The 16,562-nt window shown below is 42.1% G+C and overlaps 1 protein-coding gene across 5 annotated transcripts in view; it reads left to right on the top strand.

The window, feature by feature from the left end:
• The window catches only part of AGO3 (argonaute RISC catalytic component 3), a 41,753-nt gene extending 26,276 nt beyond the window's left edge, over window positions 1-15,477 (top strand). The window contains exons 15-21 of one of the 5 annotated variants that reach the window (XM_040585942.1): window positions 251-445; window positions 793-927; window positions 1,553-1,654; window positions 2,980-3,179; window positions 3,800-3,968; window positions 9,184-9,286; window positions 14,331-15,477. In XM_040585942.1, coding sequence (XP_040441876.1) covers window positions 251-445; window positions 793-927; window positions 1,553-1,654; window positions 2,980-3,179; window positions 3,800-3,908 — 741 coding nt within the window. In that variant the 3' untranslated portion in view covers window positions 3,909-3,968; window positions 9,184-9,286; window positions 14,331-15,477. Of the gene's footprint in view, window positions 1-250; window positions 446-792; window positions 928-1,552; window positions 1,655-2,979; window positions 3,180-3,799; window positions 9,287-14,330 lie in introns of all 5 variants that reach the window. The other 4 variants (XM_040585941.1, XM_040585939.1, XM_040585944.1 and 1 more) reach the window with 4 other exon arrangements.
• Window positions 15,478-16,562: the final 1,085 nt, after the last annotated feature.

Raw genomic sequence — 16,562 nt, 5'->3', positions numbered from 1 at the left:
GTCAACAGAGGGGAAGACTCCAATTCTGCAGATGCATTTCGGCGTGCTTGGAGGGCAAGTTCTGTACCCTTTTCAAAAGGTGTTAAACCTGTACCTACTAGAAGTTCCAGTTAAAAATGTTACTGTGATTGTTGGTTTAACATAAGCATCTTTTATTTGAAAATGGCTCCTCTTGCCTTTTTTGCTATTTTATTTTTTTATTATTATTATTTGTTCTTGAAGCCTTTACTCATGTACTCTTCCGCTGAAGGTTGTAGGTAGTATGGATGCTCATCCAAGCCGATACTGTGCCACAGTGAGAGTTCAGCGACCCCGGCAGGAGATCATCCAAGATCTAGCCTCCATGGTGAGAGAACTTCTCATCCAGTTCTACAAGTCAACACGGTTCAAGCCCACACGTATCATCTTCTACAGGGACGGGGTCTCTGAAGGACAGTTTCGACAGGTTGGTTCACATGTGGGTTTTTTGAAGGACTGTGTAATTCCAGTTCTCATATGGGAGTAGCTGTACTGTTGGAGTTGCTTACATTTTACACCAAGATGCCACAAAATCATTGAGACATAAGGACAGAATTTCTTAAGCATGTTGGTTGGGTAAGAAAAGCTGTAACTTGTTTCCTGTCTGGGAAGGACAGGTCTTAGAATTGGGAAATAATATCTTTCTAAGTACTTCCAAAGACGACTAGTTGTGTAGCAAAGTTGCACTTGATTTTAACTACAAACCATTTATTATGTGTCGTGTGTAGGATACAGTGGAAGAAAACCTAAACTATTCTGTTCTTGTGCTTGTAGGTTTTGTATTATGAACTGCTAGCTATTAGAGAAGCCTGCATCAGTTTGGAGAAGGATTACCAGCCTGGAATAACCTATATTGTGGTGCAGAAGCGACATCATACACGTTTGTTCTGTGCTGACAGAACAGAAAGGGTAATCGTTGCCCTCTCTCATAGAAGCCTTGTGTGAAAAGCTTGATGTCAAGCACTTGCGCTCCTGGAGAAAGTACTAGCATGGGCTTCTCTGTCATTAAGGGAAGGTGTTGAATTGATAAGCACAAAATGTGGCCCCAAATTGGAAATCATTGACCTTAAGTATGTTTAGAAACAAAAATGTTCCCCATCAGGCTTTGTCCTGTTGCACATTGGTTCTAGTCTTTGTCAGTGAACTAGAGCAAACATCCATGTAACTAAGACCAAGTCTACAACAGTTGTAATGGAAGAAAACAAAATTATGGAAGCTTTAACTTGTTTTTTCTGAGTCGATCCAAACTCAAGCTGAAAATTCTAAATACCAATGTATGTGCAGCTCTTCTGTCTTTCTGAGATTCGAAGTTCTTAAAAGTGCTGTAGGTGCGCTGTGCCATGTTGAGATGGTAGAGCGATACAGTATCCTTGTCAAAGATCCTAGGCTGCTGTATTGACACATTCCAAGCAGGACTGAGGCAGTTCATTCGGTGAAACCTTGCATGTGTTGAATTAGAATCTTGTATTTTTAATTACAGTTGAAATGTATAGACAGTTGTTAGCTGCACTTCTTAACAAAACCTTTTTTCTAGGTTGGACGAAGTGGCAATATTCCAGCTGGAACAACTGTAGATACAGACATTACACATCCATATGAGTTTGATTTTTACCTCTGTAGCCATGCTGGAATACAGGTACAATTTCTTTTTTGTAGGCAAGTGTGAATTTAGAGCACGGTTTTTCTCTCCGTTTTGTAACACTTGTGTTCCAATTACTTTATACGGAAATGTCATTTTGTCTGAGATCCCACGTTATTGTGGGACCAATAGTATTTTAGCTTAAGAGGTGGTCTCTGCTACATCTTTAAACTTGCATTGGTGGTAAGTGATGCTTTTTAAAGTTTATTGTAGAGGTCACTTTATTTTGTGCCTTTGTTATTTCTGAAGGTAAAACTTGCTACTTCTCTGATTTATAGTCACATTGAAACTTGCATTGAATCAAATCTTCAAATGTAAACAGTTTATAAGACTGAAGGCAATGTTTGATTTTTTTTTTTTTTTTTTTTTGTTGACTGTATGCAAACTAGTAAGTTACAGGCTGTGGAAATTAAATCCAACAAGGTGGTGGTATTGCCAACAATACAGTGGAGAGTCAACTTAATGACAAAAATTGTATCAGAATGTTTAAAAAATGGAGGGAAATGAACTCTTTACATTTTTATCATTTGAGTCTGACTATATTGTCACATGTTAGAGATTTAAGTGTGGAAAAGTAATTTTGAACTCCTGAATAAAAAACACTGTGATGATTCAAAACTGGAAAAGAAAACATGCCCACCCAACCTAAACAAAATGTTATGACTGGTTTCCAGTTCTCCTAAGAGTTCCCAAGAACCATACTCAGTGGTCAGTACTTGTTCATGATCTGTAAAGGAAGCGTTAAAGTACTGGTGGTGAAAGTGTGTGTCTGGGGGGAATCTTGACACGAGTGACATGTAAAAATCTGATTCAGCATAATGCCAAAGAGCAGTGCAACCATTGAACCTGTAGGAAAGATGACATTGTGTGGGAGTAAGGAAGCTCTATAGGTAACCTCCGAAATACTGGAACTGTTTCTGGTGTTTGTACTTCAAGTTAGGGTGCCGAGGAATGCGAAAGAGTTAAAAGCAGCAGTTATTTCTCTGAGAAATGCTTCTCAGTGAGAAACAGTTTTAATTGAAGGTAGTTAAGAGGTAATATAATCATGGTTTAGTCATGTTGAGAGCAGATTTTGATTGTTGAGGGTTATCTAGAAGGCATGTGGGTTTTTTCCAAGCAGGAATAATTAAAGTAACATAATCATGTAAATTTTAGTAGTCTTATTCATCTCTAAACACACTTGGGGCTGACATAAGACTGAATTTTCTTTGGCTGCTGTTATGTAGGTGTTCAGACGAGATAGTCTGACCCTTTCTGAACTGAAAAATCTGACTTGATTGTGGAAAAGCCAGATAAGTGAATTGATGTTCCCTTCTTCTTAGGGTACCAGCCGTCCCTCACACTATCATGTTTTGTGGGATGATAACTGTTTTACTGCAGATGAACTTCAGCTGCTGACTTACCAGCTCTGCCACACATATGTGCGCTGTACACGATCAGTTTCTATACCTGCACCAGCGTATTATGCTCACCTGGTAGCATTCAGAGCACGATACCATCTTGTGGACAAAGAACATGACAGGTAAATGAAAATTTGTTCTTAAATTTCTGTCCCCATTGGTCTTTGCTCCATTGGCAGGCATAAAGCCATCTGACTATAGATAATTACTGCTCGTTTTGCGGTTGATTTTTGCTAACTCTGGGACTAGTCTCAAGAGAATCATTCCTGACAGCTGCTGCTCAGTTTCAGACAAGAGTGAGTTGGTGGATTCTGCTAAGTAACACTCAAATTAAAAGAATTAGGTTTAATAAAGTATTCTGTTATAAATTTGACGTGGTCTGAGGGAATCGAGCCACACTTTTACTTTCTTGCTTTAGAATTAGTCATGAATGAAGCAAATGTTAAGTGCCTTCTGCTTACCTACCTCTGTTTTGTATGTCAGAAGTATTTCATAACCTTCAGGCCATCAGTATATTTGTAACAGGTTTATTTTTAGATGAACAAACTAAGCGAAGGTAAAGGGATTTGTCAAAAGCCTTGAGGTTGCTGGGTGAACAGACAAGTAGATTTTTCTCAGTATCCAGTTCTATTACTATTGCCCTGTTGCTTTCCTAAACATTGAAGAGATGTGAAGGTGGCTTTTGTGATCCCAATTAATATGATTTAAAGCCCTGCTTGTCTTTTTCTCATTTTTCTTGCAGTGCTGAAGGAAGCCATGTTTCAGGACAAAGCAATGGGAGAGATCCACAGGCCCTCGCGAAGGCTGTACAGATTCACCAAGACACCTTACGCACGATGTACTTCGCTTAAGTCAATAAAATGGGAGCATACTCACTGAAAGGAAGAACTGAAAAATAAGCCACATACAATGTATGTTTCCAGTGGGGTTGGTTTATGGGGTGTGCCTCCGATCATGCTGAAGTTGACGCTGTGCAGGGGCGAGAGGCTAACCCTTAAATTGACACAAGGAAGATTGTTTACTTCATCGAGGAACACAGCACTATTATGCAATATGAAACCAGCCAACTGCTTTTTTGGCGCGGTCTCCTGTAGGAAGCACCGCCATCATTATTATTATTTTTTTTTATTTCTCGTAGTTTAACCCTCTTATGCCTTTACCTCAAGTTGCTCGGCAGCACAACTATCTTTGCAAAAAAAAAAAATTAATAATAAAAAAAATCAATGGTGTAATTAAAAAAAATAGCAAACCACCTTTATACAAACAATCACAATGATTGTTTGGGGGAGGGAAGTGTGCAAAAAAAAAAAAAGTAATTGTTTTACCCCAGTGCGTTGAGGAATCTTTCTCAGTATTGCCATCAAGCATTCGAATGTGAACATATCCAAGTACATTTGAATGTATAGCACTAGCTAGAAAAAATTGAGGGGGGGGGGGAGATGTTTTGCACACTAATCCAATAATTTGAACATAATTTAGCCAACTGCTGCCTTTGTGTCTTTCTTCAAAGCTTTGGAGTTCTCTGCTCCAATAGTTCCCTTTTAAAAAGCAAACAAAGAAGCTAGTGGTATTATGTGCAGGCAGTAGTGATCCAAACTCTTCTTGCTCCCTGGTGAATTTACTAAAGCTGCTGTTTTACCTAGTCCAAAAGTTTCAATTATTTTCTATCTGGCAAGACAAATATGTTGAAGCTTCATATGAGATCAGATGTCCCAAGTTTTATGGGATTACATACAGTAAACACCAGAACTGAAACTTTAGAGCTAAGGTCTTTTTGGGAAAAAAGAAAAATGCTAGTTTACTTGCTGCCTCTCACACCTTAATGTGATTTCATATGTATGTGTTTTTGAAGTTTAGCTTCCTTTTTTTTTCTTTTATATTTATTAGAGTAATAATAATGCTTTAATTTAATTATTACAGAACATATGGTCAACATCAACTTTTATTTTTTAGAAATGTAACCATGTTTATTTTTAAAAAAACTGACAACTTGTTTTGCTATCTTTTAGTGCAATAAGCGTTCTAAAGGAAAACTGTGTCCATTGAGCTGTATTAAAGCAGTGTTTGTACCACTAACTGTGGAAGAATGGACACCTCCATGATTTTAAAAGGACAAAGTAAAAGCCTTAATTTTGAAAGGAAAGTTTTATAGTCAGAAGGAATCTTGAATTTTCCTTTTTTAAATCAAAAAATAGCAAAAATGCTTCTAGAATTCTGCAAGCTTTACTTGTCACTGCAGTGTTTTGATTTAACAAAGGAATTGGCCATATTTTTGGCTTTGAAATGTGGAGGATATTTGAATTAAATGGAAAGAGTTTTTTATTAAGATCTAAGTTTTTACATGCTTAGTTAAATCTATTTGACATCAGTAAAGTGTCTGGAATTAATAAAAGTTTTTAGGCTTTTTTCCTCTTTGATAATGACTTTCCTTTTAAAATTAAGTTATTGGTAACTTCATTTCACTCTGCAAATAAAGAGGGCTGGGATAGTTCTAACATGTTAAATCACTGAAATGTGAAAACAAATCAATGGGACTCTTTCATTCCACTTTAAAGGTAAAACAATATTTAAGATGTCAGAGACGAGCATTTATTCAACGAGAGGACTGAGGAGTTTTGCACTTTGTAAACTCGTGAACTGCATTTTTGACTGTTTTTATTTGCACTGGTTCATAGTATATATACTGCAGATCGTTTGTATGGGCATTGCTGTTATCCCAGCCCTTCTGAACTCCACCTGCTCTCCACATGAAAACCAGTGGGTCGGTATAAGTAGCTTATCTCCTGTCATTCTCATGAAATCCGCTGTTTGCCAATATACTGTATTTTGAGCCTAAAATCTGAGCCCGTATTGCTTCAACAGGCATGAATCTCCCCCATTTTTTCTGCCAGAAAACAAAGTACTGTATTTTGTGCATTTGTACATTGTATTGAAATGTATGTAGTGCTGTTCGCAACACTGTCTCCAAGAGCTTTACTAAACAGTGTATATACATATTTTATCTCCCAACGTCAAGGAAGATAATTTAAAAAGACTAACTTTGCAAAGTTAACATTGCACTGGAAATAGTCGTGACAGTGGGCAGTTGGCTGGTGGCTTGGGGATCCTCAGAGAGGAGGTTTGGGGGGTGACCAAGGGGGACTCGGCAGAGTCCCGGGGGTCCTGGGAGCCGTGTGCCTTCGTCAGCTGCACCCGCGGACCCAGGGCGGCCCAGCCACGCTCTTTGACTTCTTAATGCACTTACCTTTCAGCGCCTTCAGATAAACCTGCTGCAGGGAGGTCGGTGTAACGAAATAATTTGAGCACGATGGTCTCGGAGTAAGTCTCTCAAATGTTTTTCTTAGTTGGTGACATGACGATTTTCTCCTAGAAGCGCTCTAGCTAGTAGTTCTGTTTATAAAAGGGTCAGGTTAGGCTTTTTACAGAAGAGTGTTTTAAAAGAGAGATTTTTTTTGTTGTTGTTAAGAAAACTATTTTACAAAGACTTCTTGGGGATTTATGGCGTTTAGATGAAAATTCCTTTTTAAAAAGTCTTTTAACACTCCTTTCAAAGACACTGTATGCTTCTCGTCCTGCCCACGCTCAGTGACTGATTTGAGAAGCTTTTTTGCTCGCTCCTTTCACCGAAACATAAATTAAAGAAACTTCATTGGGAAAATGACTTTGATTACTTGTCAAGCTAGCATTTTACCTGGTTTTCATGTGAAGAGTATTTGGAAGTTTTAATCTCTATTCTTGGTTTTGCAAATATCTACGTAAAGTGCCGATACTTATTTGTATTACGATATCAAGTTACTGACGTTGTGAGGGCCACACATTTATGATGCTGTAGCTGCTATATTTATTTAAATGGAGATGGACAATTACTGCACTAAGGAATGAGGAGATAAGCAAGGAATCAAGGTTAGTTAGGTATCTTGGGTTTTTTTTTTTAAAAAAAGAGAATTAATGGTGTGAAATATCAAGTGTAACAAAGGGTGCTGTCATTTTAACTGAGATTAAATAGCCAGATGTTCTTCCTTTGTTTAAGAACATATATATTTTGATGTTTGCAGTTTGGGGGTGGGGGGTCGGGATAAATGGTACCTCATCTGTGGTGGCAGTTTCCAGTATATTTTCAGAGTATATGGATTTCTTTTATTTTTGTACCTGCTCTCCTTTAAAAAAAAAATAATAATCTCAAATTTTATGTGCTGTTTGGGGAAATCTTGAGTGGCGTACCAGATCCCCCTCTCTTGCTGGGAGCTGTCTGTGTATAGTCCAAAGAGGAATGTGGGCAAAGGCTGATAGTTCTACTTACTTCGCAGGCAGGCTGGCCTTGTTTTTATGCCTATCGAGAAAAAAAACGGTTCCTGTCTCCTAAGACACTGTACCAGTTGACTGCACCGAGACCTCACTTGTTAAGTACAAGTGCCACTAATTGCTTCTGTGATGGGAGCACGCACAAGGGCCCCAGCGCCGGGCTGGGGCAGGAGCAGCCGTAGGGCATCGGCCACACCAGCCTGCGGCCGCGGTGCTGGTACCTTGCTGAGAGCGGGAGCCACGGCCGGTGGCAACGCTTCTCCTAACCTGGCAGAAAGCCTTGCCAAAACCTGCCATCTGGCGACTAGTAGATCCGGATTTGGGGAGAAGTAGAATGTTTTATAGTTTGAGACGTTAAAACTTGCAACATCTGCTAACGGAATGACTTAACTTCGCTGTAAGTAGGTTGGTTTTTTTCCTTTGTAGGGCACTTCAGCTGTGGCCATTTTACTCAGGATCGCTGTATTACTGTTCAATGTGTAATCCGGTTAAACGCATCCAAGAGTTATTTTTCTAGGGTTCATTCTGGCATCCTTTTGGAAGTTTGGCCACAAAAATGGTTTTCGGGAGTAAAATGGGTTTCTGGAAGTTGTCAGTCAAGTTATTTCAAGATGCTATTGGTCCTAAGCTATTTCCACTTCTTCATCTGTGAATTTTTGTCCTATAAAATGCTCACACATAAGATACCAGACAGTCATCTTCATACAAATTCCAGATAAGAATACTGGTTTTCTACTAGTCTTGAAGTCTACTCTGGTGAAATTCCAAGCTCAGCCTACACTTAAAGCTTGAGGCCTTTTTTTTTGTTGTTGTTATTGTTGTTGTTTATACTTTCTTCATATCTTGTCCTCTTTTGATATTTTCCCCATTTTGTGAACTGAGGGTTTAGAACCTTACTCAAAGCACTTTTTTAACCAAGGAATCAAAAGCTCAGATAATGTATGTTGAAACTATAAATTCCGTTTTCAGAGATCGTTGTTTCTAAATGGCCATCTTCGTCTCCGGTGACGCCAAGCAGATACTCTGTCCCTTTCAGTGCTGTGGAGTTTTGTGGCTGCTATTGGCAGGTTGATTGGATCTAATGAAGAAAAATCCATAGGGATATCAAAAGGAAGGATTCTTTTCTTTTTTACCCAAAGATGGTACTTTAGATTGATACTAGGTGTTAGGATATCACTTTTGTTTGGGCACATGTTTAAATAAAACTTCATGTAGCCGATTCACTTACCATTGGTGGTTTTTTGTTTTTTGGTTTTTTTTGTAAACCTGAATAGAGTGGTTAGAGCTTGAGCTAATTGATGCTTTCCGCTAGTAGAAGATTTTGTACTTTCAGTAGTGGAGGTATGAACAAGATGGGTACAGGATCCTACGTTTTACCTCCCTAGCAGAGTCTCAAGAATCCTGATCTCTGTGACACTAAAACAAAACCAAATTGTTGTCCCTGAGTAGGTGAAGGTGCATATGGAGGGGAAGGAATCATAAGGGAGAGGCCTGCGAGGGAAAATACTGAAGCATCAGTTTTACAGAAATAAGGGTGTTGATGGAGACTCCATCCACTTTCCATCCCGCGTGCCCTGGCCTTTTCAGATCTTGTCAGAGGTACCCCCTCACCTGACACGGGTAGTTACACTAGGGTCCTTTTGAAACAAAGCAGTTCCGCTGTTTAAAGTTTGGAGTGATTTTTATTTTTTTTTTAAGCAAGACAGTCCTCAGAAAGTGCCTTTTTAGAAGATGGTGCTGTAGATTTTTATTTTCCAGTTGTACGTGGCTGAAAATTTAAGATAAATTATTGAAAAATGCCAAGTGTTTGATGGTATCTTTCAGGTACTTTCAAGCATCAGCTTCTCTGAGTCAGGACCAAGAATAACCAGGAAGGTGTTTTCATTGGGAGGGAGAGGCATTGAGGAGCGATCACCAAATTCAGCTGGTAGGCTAGAATCGGTTTCGATTTAGTCAATGCAATTTACCTCTTCACGTTGAGGGGGTGTGGGGGTGTGGGGGGTGGGTATAGAGGGGCAACAACATGGGACTCGGGGGGGGATGTGGTTAGTGCCGAAAGGGAATCCGTAGCTCCTGAAGGATGTTGTCTCTTAGATGTAGCAAGCTCCCAAAGATGAAGTAGACAAACCGAAAGCTGTCTGAAGACTTAGGAGATGGTTAGTGCTGCTGTGAGCAGACCTCGCGTGGCTTGTGTTGTTTGAAGGAGCGATGTGCGTGTATTGACGGGACTTCTGATTCCTGGCTCTGGGAGTTTTGGTACTCTGAGTGGGAGCGGCTTGGTGGGGTGGGTGATGCTGCCCTACTCGGGGGGGTGGGGGGGTGGAAGAGGGTGTGGGTCCATAGTGAGTTTGGTGAGCATTCCTCCGGTCAGGAAAAGCTGTAGACTAGACTATTAAAACACTGCACCTCAGTAACCTTGTAATGCTGCATAAAGTAATAATAATAGCAAAGTTCTGCTTTGATTACACTGTAACGTGCTTGCACATGCCTGCAAAAAATACACACTTTTCATTTTTGTAATGGTCTTAATAGCAGTTATCGGACTTTTCTTTTATGATGAACCTTGTCCTTTATTGTGGTGTTTCTGTATATTTATTGGTAAACTGTGTGCAGCTCATAGGTCTGTGTGTGGTCTGTATGTTGCTTTTAACACTTCTTTTTAGGTGGGAGAAGTTTCTGAATGATTTGTTTCTCTTCTCCAAAGTCAGCTTAACCAGTCATGTTTGAGAGGAGACTGAATAAAACAGCTTGATAGACAGACTACTTTTAATTGGTACCTTGTTTCTTTAAAACTAACATGATTTTGTGTTCATTTTATTACTGTTCATACAGTATTGGGCATTTAAGATGTAGAATAACTTGATGTCAGGACATTTTAGAATGTCAGGACATTTTTGAATATCAGGAGCTTAAGCGCAAAACTCCCACTTCAATTGCGAGTGGTATCTTTGCAGGAATATGTTCATGTCTGGACTTTTTCTAGGAGTAAAGCAGAGCTTTTTGACTTTTTGATTTGATTAATTTGGACGTGATCAGAATATTTAGGGTACGCAGTCCCAGAGCGGGGCAGTGACCCTCTTTGGAGTTGCCCACACCTCTTTGTTGAAAGGGACGCTGTCAGATTAACACGCAATAGAGCACTCCTGCTTACGCTACCCACAGACTCTGAATCAAGTATCTTTTTGCTGTGTAGATTTCTTCTGATTCCAGTTAGAGAAAGGAACTGGTGTTTCTTGTAGTCTGTTACCGACTTTGTCTTATTACAGTGCCCAATGCCACTTTGTTGGTATTTAAGCTTGCAATGATGTTAACTTATTTTATATTCCCGGTTTCTTAATGTTACTAGGCTAGGATTTAGAAAGCGTTTTTTCACTCTAAATTCTGAGCCAAAACTGTGTCTTTCTCTCCCTTTTAGTAGTAGGCATTTTCATCTTAGACTAAAAAGGGCCAAAAATCTTGCACCATCAGCTTGTTTGCAGCAATACTCTCCATCTCTTCCCTTGCCTGTCAACTGGTTTTTCTGTCTACATTTAGTTAATACTGAAGCTGTTGAGATTTAGAAGGAATTTGCTGTCTCTTCTTTTTGTCAAAAAAAATGAAATGGAGTTGCATCTGATGGTGCTGGTTTCTGCTGGGCACAGATTTCTTCCTGGAAGTCTTGCCTTGGTGATGATCAACTATAGCACACATGGGTTTAGTTGCAGTAGAGATGTTCTGTATGTTTCTGTTGCTTTCATTGGAGGGTGCATGATCTTTTAAAGTATCCAGTTCAAATACACAAGCTAATAAACCACTGAAAATGTAGACACTATTAAAATACTTAAAAAAAATTTAAAAAAAAAAAAACACAAAACAAAAAACCAAACAAAAAAACAAACAAACAAAGAAACCAACAAACCAAACCAAAAAAACCCCAACCCAACAGTCTAGTGCACATGGATAGTTTTAATTCATCCTTCTTCCTGGCAAAGTTTGAGACTGAGGGTTTGCTGTAATTGATGCTACTCATAGTGAACCGTGCTGGGATTAATCCTAAAACTGAACTGACCTGGCTATATGTTTTATGAAGAGGAGAAGTGATAGTGGTGACTGTGCTATTAAACCAATAGTAGAACGCTCTAAAAAATGCAAGGAGGAAACTTGTCCTCATATTGAAAAAGCTGAGTATACTGAAAAAAATCTCAAGCTGCTAGAGAAACCTGTATGTTTGCATCCGCAGTTGACCCAAAAAGGCCCCACGTGACTACTTCAAAAACTACTACATGAGGGGAAAAGCATTTTCCTGTATTTTAAGAGTGCCTGTTCACCTCCTAAAAGGACCGTGCTGAGAAGCAGGTGGTAGTGCCTGTAACAGCTGTATAGTTAAATCAAACTGTGTGTTTTGTATCTAAACCTTGAAGCTACCTTACTTGGTTTGAAATAGATACAAGTTCCAGTAGATCGGTGCTATTTGAAACAACGGAGCCAAGGGGTTTTGTGAGCAATATCTGACCCCTCCATAAAACGTAGATGCTCTGGTAGATGTCTGGTTGCAATTTTCACGCGGTTCACACTGAAGTGTGCCTGGCTACCAAGGAAAACAGCAGCAGGCAGTTGTAGAGTTAATTTTGCTGTAGCACTACAGTTGCTCTGCTCTTCCTCAGCTCTTACCTACCTCCCTGTTTCCTCCACAGGATCGCTCACCCTCCGCTGCCTATATAGAATTAGCCATGTTGAGGACGCTGTAGCTGTGTGGAAGGTGAATCAGCTCTGGATGCGAAGGGCAGTGGTGGTAGTGTGATGGTGGTGAAAGCAACTGCCTGTAGAAATAAAGGACTGGGTAGGAGTTGGGTGGATGGCAGGTAAGCTGTGGTCAGCTTGAGCCCTTCAGGGAAGTTGATGGGAATGTCAAACGTTAGCTTAGGTGTCTTGAACTGTTTGTGTCGGACTTGAACTCATTGAGAGCAAGCATGTGCCTTTTTCTGATCAAGAACAGAGCTGGAAAAACTTGTGTTTGCATTGGTAGTATGGATAGTATTTTTCTTGACCTGCTTTAAAGCTTGAAGTCCTTGGTCAGACTGGAGTTGGTTTTGTGTTGAACTACTTTAAAGTGAGCCCTGAATTACTTGTGAATGGGAACTACCCAGAGAGGAGAAGCTTTTAAAATAAGTTGTTTCTGGAGAGTGATGTCATCAAACATACTTCCTGGTAGACTTGCAATTTTTTAAATAAGATTTAACCTTGATATGTTTCTCTGTGTAAGGAGAATCATTAATTCTGCCCTTATTTGGATGTTGCCTGTCCAATGATGTCTTCACTGTGCTCCTGCAGGTTTCCATACATTCCATTGCTTCTTCCCCCTACCCCGTTTGGTGGCTGTAAGGACACGAGGAACGTTGTCCAGGAGCAGTGCAGAGGTCTGATTAGGTAGGAATGTGGAGGTGAGGATTAAACATCACAGGATTCTTCAAGAACCAGTTCGCCAGCAGCTGAGGGTCGTGATGTCTGCCAACAAAAACGTATGGTCTCTTGGGTATGGAGAGTTAGCCAAGTGGTACAAGGGGAGAGAAGATCCCCCATCCTCTGATATCGAGGTACTAGTAGAGGGAAGGCTGTTGTAGACTGTGTGCTGCACAAAAGTTAGGCACCTGTGTCCTTAGATGCTAGTTTGTACTTAAAGCTGCTAAAAAAGTGGATTTTCAGTCTGAAACGGAAGAGCTTCTTCAAATAAATTATATTTGATGCAGTTTTGAGATATTGATGAGCTATCCAGCCAGGAACTGTGGTATCAACGCTGGCTCTGAAATGGGTGCCCTCTCTGACCTTGGGTAAACGATTCTGCCTCATTTTTCACCCTGTCTAGAAAATGTTTATGATGATTCACATCGCCTTACAAGAGCTGGCTGTTAGGTGTTCTGAGGATGAACCACATTGTGGAAGTGCTAACTTCTTGATACAGACCTCTGTGCACCTTCTTGCAAATTTTCATCTTTGATTGACAGTTCTGTTTGGAGTCACTCTGACATGAGCCCGTGCTCTTTACTTGCATCTCGTCGCAGCTCTGCCCGAGGAAGGCTGTTGGGATTGATCCCATGTTGTTTACCTGTTGCTTTCTTTTAAGATAATCCATTTGTTGCAAAACAGACTGTCAGAGGGCAAGTTCATTTAAATGGAAGTTGTTTGGGTTTTTTTTTTATTGCTGAGAATGATACAAGTCTTTCAAACACATTTGGCAGTTGGAAACTTAATACTTACTGTAATACTATCTAGCAACACAGAAAAATATGACTGTATGTTGAGTTTAGGGCTGCACTAGCCTATAAATCACAGGTCCACAACCATTTAAGTACAGGTGTGCAAAACTTAGCTGTTAAAATACTTACTAATAAACTTTCATTATGCTTACACTTGCAAATCTCTTAAATATATTCAAAACCAGTTTCTTTGATAGAAAATCCATGCCTTGCCAGTTAGTGTTCACTCAGGCATAATAGCAAAGTAATACCTACTGGAGCAATGCTAAATTTAAAGAATCTCTTGGAAGTTTTTGAACCTGATGGTGTGCCAGCAAAGTGGAAACTTGACTAGGGCTCTTTCAGTGGTTCGGGAAATTGAATGCCAAAAAACCTCGGTGAGAGGAAGACTGCTGGAAATGACGTTTGTCTTCTGATTTCTGGCAACTTTGCAGTGAAGAATGGCTTCTTTTGGGTACTTGGGTTTTGTACATCGCTTTCCTCCAGTGGTTATAGTTTTTAGTTTTCTTTGGACTTGATTTCTGTTTTTCAGCGAGATGTTCTCATTTCTGCATCTTCAGTGTTGAATCTAGCCTTGAGACAGCTTAGCCTTGTTTTCCTGTAGAAAAACCTGCTTCTAGAAAGTTGCATTTTGTGTCTGTTTTTGCAGGCAGTTTTGAAAAGCTAGCCTCAGCACAGCAATAGAGTTGGCAGAACAAGGTTTTGGTCTGAAATACTGATTTATTTTTTTTTTTACAGGCTTGTTGCCCAGCCCCTACTGCCGCCACCAGCAACACTGGTGTACAGATCCTGCGTTTCGCAGGTTGGGTGACACACTTTGGGCTCACAGGGTACAGATCCTCCTGTCTGTTATATTCTTGTTTCTTCCCTTGGTGTAAGCAGTTAAGCTTCCCCAGGTAGCCAGTTGGTGGATGAATAGTGTTGTTGCTTGTGGTGGGGAAAAACTAGGCTGTTTACGTGGCCTTGGAGGTGTCTGATCATAAATAAGACCATTGTTTATCAGCAGGTATTACTTTAAAGCTTTTATGGTAATTGGTAGCATTTGGTTATGAGCCAACATGGGTATTAAAGTATCTTCAGGAGAAGGTGGCTCAGGTGGCATGGTGTGTGCCATAAACCTTGCTAGTGATCAAGCTGTATTTGTTTAAGAGACTGCTGGAAGCAATGTCGTGCATATAAATTTTGCATATTTAATACCATATGTTTAAAATTGATACAATAAAATATTGTGCTGTTTCAGGATTCCTTTTCAGAATAAAATTCTACTAAACCAGTCCAGTGGATTGAGATTCCCTCCGATGTGTATGTCTTGCTCTTTCTCAGACGCTGGTAACTGCTCCCCTCTTGTTTGGGTGTTACCCTTCCCACTGCGAAGGTAACTGGGGGGTGTGGGGGGGTGGTTAAAGCAAAAGGGATTTGTAGAGCAGTGACTTGAGACATTGCACAAATAGATTGTAGATGGATGGCAAATGAACTGGTAAAAAGCCTTTATTTTTACTTAACCATCTTGACCATGTGTGCCTATTTGTATTGCGGATGTGGGCTGCAACCATGCGGGGTGGGAGGGAAACCATGTGTCGGTGTGTTTTGAGATGTACTTGCTAAGCAGAAGCGGTGTCCTCTGCCCCTTTTTCCCCTTTCCAGAAAAAAAATTGTTCTTGCCAAAATTTTCTACCTGTTGCAAGAGTTGCTTTCTTTCCAGCACAGTAAAATGTCAACTTCTCACTGTTCATTCCCTCTCGTAGGCATCTGTAACCTCTGTACGATGTATAGTACACACAGCAGTCACCAGATCTCTGCTGGCTTTAGATACCATCAAGTTGGGTGTATTGTAAACGAACCATATTCATTTGAAAAAATAAATCTTTTTTTTTTTTGAAATGCATACGTGATACTTTATTTTTTTTTATAGATATACGTCTGTGTATACACTTGCATCATCTTAATTTAGTCCCAAAGCCTTGCGGGCAGGAGTGGATGGAGATGGAGGTGCTGATCTGGTGGCGTCTGGAGGAGAGGCCACACTTTTGCTGTTTATTATTATTTTTAAGGACTTGGTGCTCACGGGGGTTTGAACCCTCCTGGCCTGGGAGCGTGGGTCTTGGCGGGTGCCGGTGCAGTGCTGCACGGGCTGACTCCCTGCCAGCTTGTGCGTGGCCTTCTCAGTTTGTTTTTTTTTTTTAATAATTAATAATAGTAACTGGTTTTGTTCGCGGTGTGCCGGCGGCTGTAACGGCGACGGCCGGGCTGGGCCAGGGGAGGCCGCAGCCGCCACCGCTGCCTAGCAACGGGCCGCGTGCCGCGCAACGCCCCGCGGCGCCACCGGCCCTGAGGCGGTGAGGGGGGGGACCGGGACCGGGGCCGGACCGGCCCTGAGGCGGTGAGGGGGGGACCCGGACCGGACCGGACCGGCCCCGAGGCGGTGAGGGGGGGGACCGGGACCGGGGCCGGACCGGCCCCGAGGCGCGGTGAGGGGGGGACCGGGACCGGCCCGGCCCGGCCCCGAGGCGGTGAGGGGGGGGACCGGGACCGGGGCCGGACCGGCCCCGAGGCGGTGAGGGGGGGGACCGGGACCGGCCCGGCCCGGCCCCGAGGCGGTGAGGGGGGGACCGGGACCGGGGCCGGACCGGCCCCGAGGCGGTGAGGGGGGGGACCGGGACCGGACCGGTCCCGAGGCGCGGTGAGGGGGGGACCGGGACCGGCCCGGCCCCGAGGCGCGGTGAGGGGGGGGACCGGGACCGGCCCGGCCCTGAGGCGGTGAGGGGGGGACCGGGACCGGACCGGCCCCGAGGCGCGGTGAAGGGGGACCGGGACCGGGCCGGCCCCGAGGCGCGGTGAAGGGGGACCGGGACCGGCCCGGCCCTGAGGCGGTGAGGGGGGGACCGGGACCTGGCCGGCCCCCAGGCGCGGTGAAGGGGGACCGGGACCGGGCCGGCCCCGAGGCGCGGTGAGGGGAGGGAGCTGGGAGCA

The sequence above is a fragment of the Falco naumanni genome, chromosome 3, assembly GCF_017639655.2.
Source record: "Falco naumanni isolate bFalNau1 chromosome 3, bFalNau1.pat, whole genome shotgun sequence".
NCBI classification, from domain to species: domain Eukaryota; kingdom Metazoa; phylum Chordata; class Aves; order Falconiformes; family Falconidae; genus Falco; species Falco naumanni.
This window is presented reverse-complemented; position numbering and strand designations above follow the sequence as displayed.